Below are 7,047 nucleotides of genomic sequence, written 5' to 3' on the forward strand. Positions count from 1 at the left end.
CCATCAAATTATACTTATACCTCCAAATAAGTAAGGAAATAATTTATTTGTTCTCCTTCAAATAATAAAACTCTAAAAAGTTTTATTATTGAGTTTTATTATTTTCAAAAAAAAAAAGTTTTTTTTTTAATCTTCTGGATAACTTGTTTTCAAGATTTTCGGTAAAATTTTTTCAAGTTTTCTGGTACATAAGCTACTTCTAGAAATCTTTTTTCAACTTCTCCAGTACAGAAGCCTCTTCTGAAAATCTTGTTTCAAACTTCTCCGGAAGCCTCTTATGAGAAACTTGGTTTAACATTTCTGGTAGTTACCGAAAATCTTGAAGCTCAAGTTCTCTAGAAGTTATATTATTATTTTTAAATTTTTTTATTTTAATTAATTATGATTTTATAATCAATTATGATTTACTTCTTTTTATTTTCTAATTTTTCAGTGGGTGCACTAGGAAGCAACGACAAAATCATACGAATTACACGTGACATTGATATTTCTACATCATCCATGATGAATCCTCCAGAGAGGATTCGATCAACAACTTCAAGGAGAAGAAGACGAATGATAATTGAAGATGGTGATGAGGGAGGAGTCTCCTATAGTGCATGAGGAGGAGGAGGTACATGAGCATGTGGAAGTACATGAGTCGGAGGAGGCTGCATCTGCTCATGAGGGAGAGCATATGGAGGAGGGGCATGATGGAGCTCAGGAACCTGGTGAGCTCACACGATATCCTGGAGGACCATATGATTTGTACGTCCTTACACAATATCGTCATCACGTTTCAGCTAGACTGTAGTTTGGTCAGATATGTTAAATTAATTATTATTTATAGTGCATTAAAAATATTTAAATTAATTATTATTTTTGTTCTGTATTTAATTTTAATGTTATATATTTTCTTTGTATACATGAGCGACCATTGCTGAAAATTGTTGCGCATGGAAAGAAAGTGCAACAATTTATCTCGCCGATACTCTCGCGATCCATAGAGAACTGGGTGAATTTGTCAGGATTGAACCCATTACAACGAGGTAGTTTGAAGATGATCGACGACAACCTAATTTATGCGTTTGTGGAAAAATAGCATTCTGAGACATCGTCATTTCACATGCCATTTGGTGAAATGACGATTACTTTGGATGATGTTGTCAATTTTCTGGGATTGTCTGTTAGGGGTGAGTTCTACAATCCACCCAATGTAGATAGAGTAATGACATGTAATCTTGCCATGACTTTATTGGAGTGACCGCATAAGAGATCTGGGAGGAGACCAAAAAGACTAGAGGTGCGCACTACAAACTGGATTGGTTAAAAGATGTCTTCAAAAGGCAGTGTGCAGCAGATAGATTTGACTCTGCTGCTATGATGTATCTGTTAAATTTAGTAGAGAGTATTGTTTTCGTTGATAAGAATCATACTCTAGTTGATGCGAAATATCTTCATTTATTCAGACATTTAGACGGTACAGATAAATACGCATGAGATATTGTTGCACTCGTAATCATTTATGACTACCTCTCATATGTTTGCTGTTATGACACCAAACAACTAGGTGGATATATGTTGTTGCTTCAGGTATTAAATATTTATTTATTAATTTGTATGTATATAATTTATTTATTTTTAATTATTAAATATTATGTTAATTATTTATTTTTATGTTTAATTTTTTAATTAATATTTATTGTTAATTATTAATTTTATTATTATCATTAACATATTTATTTTTATTTGCAACAGTGTTGGATTTACGAATATTTTCTAAATATTTGTAATAGAGGTGACCAGGGTGCTGACGTGGAATGTTCTGTCTAAATGAATATATGGTGCTACAAACAAGGCAAACACAAGGTCAATGAGTACAGACGTAAGATTGACGTTTTGACACATGCGAATATCATGATGTCATTCCCTTTGATGATATCATGTTCTATAGAGGTCATCTCCGATTATGCAGTACAATAGTGAAATATCTGTCAGATAGGTGTTCGAGACAGTTTGAATATATCCACATATTCCATCACTGCCACCTCCAGATCCTTCTAAATCATTTGATGTAAATGTAAAATGGTTGGGATATGTGACACGTGTCACTGAGATATTTCACAAGATCCATCCAGCTACATATCCATCTGAGTGGATATTTCACTCTAGGATTTTAAATTTTTCGGGACAAGTTGTGTATGAAAAAATTTAAAAAGAGTTTTTCGATATAGAACATTTTTTTAAAATTATTTTTAAATTTTCACAAAACTTAGGGTTTCAATTCTTTTGAAATAACAGAAAACGTGAAAAAAAAGTCGTAAAAAAAAATTTGACGCTCGTTTGTATGCCGAAAAATTAAAATAATATTGTGAGTAAAAGATAAAATCATTTAATATTTATACAAAGATAAAAATATCATTTTATAACATTTATGGATTTCGGAGTATAATACGAAGGCTACCGCATAAATTTTTCTAATTTCAATACTCTTCAACACCCCGAAATTCCCCTCTCATGTTTTCACATGAGAACAGTATGAAAATGACTTTTTATCACAAACATCACCATGTGTGTGCCCCCAACATAAATAGGGGATACTTCAAGTATACACATCTGAAAAAATTACTACTAATTTTGTTATACTGTTTGAAATATAATTCTAAAACATAAGAGGATTTTGTGGCAAATTCAGGAGAAAAAAAAAAGTAGTGTTTTAAAACACACTTCCTATATCTACATCGGGTTATTCTGTTGGGTCATTATCGGGCTATAGTTATATTTGAGCCAGGAGGAACACTTGGATTTCAATATTAAATTCACTACTAGTTTCTCCCCTTCCCCAAAAACACACTCCTGTCCTAGTACAGTATATTTTGAAAAAAGAAGTTTGAGGTTGTTGAATGTCATTGTCGAGACAATAAAATTAATCATAAAGTATAAAACTTTGTATTTCACTTGTATCTCAATATATCTCTCTTACTGTTTAATAACATTGAGTAAAACAACAAAGTTTTATAGAACAAAAAAAACAAAGTTTTTTGGTTATTTTGTTGAATTTATTCCTTGCACGCTACTATTTGCATTTTATCGAGGGAAAAAAAATGGTCTGAGAATGTTTCATGGCATCAATGGGACAGCTAAATTAGTAATTTAATAATTAATAGTAAACATGTCGCACAAAAATGTAATGAGGTTTCTTACGATACTTTTCTCTTGGCACTCAAAATTTAAAAAAGTATAATAAAATATTGAACTCCAAAAACCAGATCAAACACAACCATGTGATGATTTTTCAAATTATTGGAAAGAAAACTCACGTTGCATCCTGTGGACTTCTTATTCTGTTCATAGTCTACAAAAGCTCTTACCAAATGCTAATATATAGTTGGAATATGCAAAATAAACAAAACATGTTTTAAACCTGTAAATTACAGTCATTTCATACAGCTTCCCACCAGAACAAGTAATCATTAAATCATTTTGGTGGCCATAGAGAAAGAACGATAATACATAATAACTTTTATGAGAATTGACGATGCCCAATTTATAGGCAATCAATAAAAGGATTCTGAAGTATGAATATAGGAATAGTTCAAAAATCAAAAGGAAAGTTTTAGGTGGACGATCAATGCCACTGAGTAGCTCATTACATGATCAAATCACTTTCAAGTATACAATAATAATCAAAAGGCAAAATATGCCCCATTGTGACCACAAAAGCCATCAAAACTAGATAGCAAATCTATCAAGCAATTGAGTTGGTATATCGGATCGAATTTACACCTCAAAATTCCATGTGGTCTCAGCACTAAGTTTTGGAATTTTCTTTTCCTCGGCCAAGTTAACGGATGCCAGAATCTGCAACACAAAGTTGATAGTTAGAAGTTATGTTTGACAAATAAATAGAAGCTACTCAAGGAGCAGAATTGTCAAAAGCCATTCATTGAATTTGTATTGGAATAATAAATAAGGCATCAATAAGTTATATCAGAAATAGTTCACATTTAAGAATAAAAATGATCTTCTATTTTATGAGTCTAAATATATATAATTTGGCACAACATTTAGTTACATATGCTTTAATTGATAACACCAAAGAAGTTTAAAACTTACTCCATATTTCCCCGTCCCGTCTTCTGATAACAATTAGTGCAAATACAAATCTACTTAATGTATTTTGGCAAATACAAATCCCCTCCCAAGATAAAGTGCTACATCCTCACTCTAAACAGTCTCTATTCACGAGTTTATATGAAGACGGTAAATTTTCAACCACCTCATAATCCTTCTTATTGTGAGCCATCAAAGCTTTCAACATGAAGAATCACTAAAGAATTAATCTTCTATAAATCACACATGTCCCCCAATCTCAAACAAACCATCAGCCTTCTAAGCATATTATAATAAGTGTTACTTAATGAGAAACTATTTTAAAGTAATCCAGGGAAAAAAGTACAAAATTGAAGTCTTAAGACTGGTAAAATCAATCTAGCAACTGTGCTATATTATACCAATATACTATTAATTAGTATATACTCACTGCATAAATGTCAAAAAAATTCAATCTTATGCAGTAGGAGATCAAAACATACAAAACAACTAACATTTTGAGTTTCATCACGACAGACCGATTCAAGGAAGTTACATACAGAGCCATAGATAATTAGATATATCAATCCAATGTCCTAAGTCACATCACAATTCCTAAATTGCAGAGAAATGGCTAATTCTATTGCCAAATAGTTGCATAAACTTCCCAAACAACCACAATTGTAGTCGTGCACAACAATTTTAAAAACCAATCACATGTATTAAAATCAACCACACAAGTTAAATATAAAACCATGATCAAAATCAATACAACAAAATTATAGGTTAATGAACAACTAAACTAACCTTGAAGCAACCAGTGTTTTTTGAATTCCTCGACCACTCTAACCCTAAAACCTTGCTCGTTGTCTGATAAGAAGCCTTCAACGAATCATCACCATAAACTCTCCTTGAAACAGCAAAGTCCCAAGAATTCTTTGCAACGTCATAGGTAGGTTCAATCGTAGTCAAACCCTTATGAACATAGCTATACTTCAACTTACAGTTACCAGATTCAACAGCGTAATTCGCTGAAACCTTGTTCGATGGGTCCCACACAAACGTTCCGTCCAAAATAGTTCTGTTATCTCCTTTGCTATGTATGTATGTTAAATTCAACGGTTTCTCCGCAACCCTAACGGTGTTCATAAATTGAAACCGAAAATCCTAAACAAAAAATTAAAAATAAATAAACTGAACCGGGTTGGTTTAGAAATGAACCGAAGAACCAAACCGTTTTAGGAAATTAGAATTTGGAATTACCTTTTTGGGAACGTTGTAATCGACAGTGAAGGAGCCGGGTTTCTCTACGGCGAGGACTAGACCGGTTAAGCTGGGACCGTTTGTGAAAGTGGCGTCTGTAATGGATGCTCGGAGTTTGAGGTCGCCGGCGTTGACGGCGACGGTGGCGGCTGCGGCGCCGTTTTTGTCAATGTCGTATTTGCCCTTGAAAGCAGCCTTCATCATTGTTAATGACGGAGAGAGCGGAGTAGGTGATGAAATACGAGGATTGTTTTATTTAATTTATTTGTTTAATTTGTGGAATGAGTTGAAAATGAAATGAAATGAAATGAAAAGTATATATAGTGGGAGTGGTAGGCAAAAACACTGCATCCAATTTCTCCTGATCTCTGCTGGCAGCTACTCTACTGGCTTTATTGTTTGGGCCTAATACTTGGGTTTGGTGGTTTTAGCAATTGGTCCATTGAGATTATCATAATTATTAATTATGATATTTCTCCTTAAAAGCTTCTCAATTAAAAAAAAAAGAAAAACAATTTAACTCATTTTAAATTAATCTATTCGAGTGAGATTTATTAGATTAATCTATCTAAAAATGTAAATAATAATTTGAATTTGTTTAGCATTTTTTACATTTTTAAATTATTATTTAATATTTGCATATTTAAATTCATCTCAAATAAATTTTATCAGGATTAATTAATCTAAAGAGAACTAAAATTAAATAAAAAAATTTAAGAGATTTTAAAAAATGTAGAGAGATAATATCTCTCATAATTATGAGTGAAAATAGATTAGAAATTGACTTAAAAAACTTAGGTTTTTTATTTATAATTATTAAAAGAATCAAAGTTAAGTTTCAACTTTTGCTTGTCATCATAAGTTTGTCCTACCTTTTTGTAAATCCACTGTCACATCATAACATACTTTAAAAGTTTATTTGGCATCAATGATTTCATATAAATATTTTAATATATTTTTAAATAAATTGAATTAATAAATTAAAAAGAGTAAATTAAATATAATATTTAGAGAATTTAGATTTACATTAATTTATTTTATTTTATTTTTTATAAAATGTTACATTGTATTTTTTATTTTATTTTAAAAAAATAAAAAATTTATCATAATTAACTCACACAAATATAATATTCTAAGTTCAAAGAGAAGATAAGACGTTCAACTTAACAATATCGATATTTACCGATTGAATTAGAACTTAAAAACTAAATTATATCTTTAAATGTGTTAAAAATTTAATAAAAAACTAACAAATTTATAATTTAACATAAAATATAATTTTTTTTATTATGACCATTTATTTAAATAAATTGATATGATATGCTCAAACTTCCTTTTCATTAGCATATATTAATAGTTGCAATATTAACTCATTAATTCACTTTCATAGTTGTTCAAAAAAATTATCAATTAAATATCTTCATAACTCTAAAATATTAAACTTTGCTATAAGTCTCTCATTAAGTATCAAAATGTCTTTTCATATATATTTTATATATATATATATAGTTAGTGTAGTAAGAGCATACGAAGATTTAAGAAACTAACATTAACTAGATCAATTTTGAAGCGATCAATTTTGTGTTCTAAAACAATAACCTATAAATATTTAAATTTGAAAAATAAGTTGGGTGTCAAGGGTGTGGAAAAAAAATTCAACCATAATCGACAGTTACCACTAATAGTTAACTTTATATATCATTATATTGTGGT

General features: G+C 30.4%; 1 protein-coding gene across 1 annotated transcript; it reads right to left on the reverse strand.

Annotated features, from left to right (window-relative positions):
• Positions 1–3,480: 3,480 nt before the first annotated feature.
• On the reverse strand, positions 3,481–5,632 carry LOC101506636 (outer envelope pore protein 24, chloroplastic). Its single transcript, XM_004499082.4, has 3 exons — positions 5,335–5,632; positions 4,879–5,238; positions 3,481–3,840 (listed from the first exon to the last, which is right to left on the reverse strand). The coding sequence occupies exons 1-3, from the start codon at positions 5,536–5,538 to the stop codon at positions 3,760–3,762; spliced, it is 645 nt and encodes a 214-aa protein (XP_004499139.1). The 5' UTR covers positions 5,539–5,632; the 3' UTR covers positions 3,481–3,759.
• Between the last annotated feature and the right edge of the window lie 1,415 nt (positions 5,633–7,047).

Source organism: Cicer arietinum, chromosome 4 (assembly GCF_000331145.2).
Source record: "Cicer arietinum cultivar CDC Frontier isolate Library 1 chromosome 4, Cicar.CDCFrontier_v2.0, whole genome shotgun sequence".
Taxonomy (NCBI): domain Eukaryota; kingdom Viridiplantae; phylum Streptophyta; class Magnoliopsida; order Fabales; family Fabaceae; genus Cicer; species Cicer arietinum.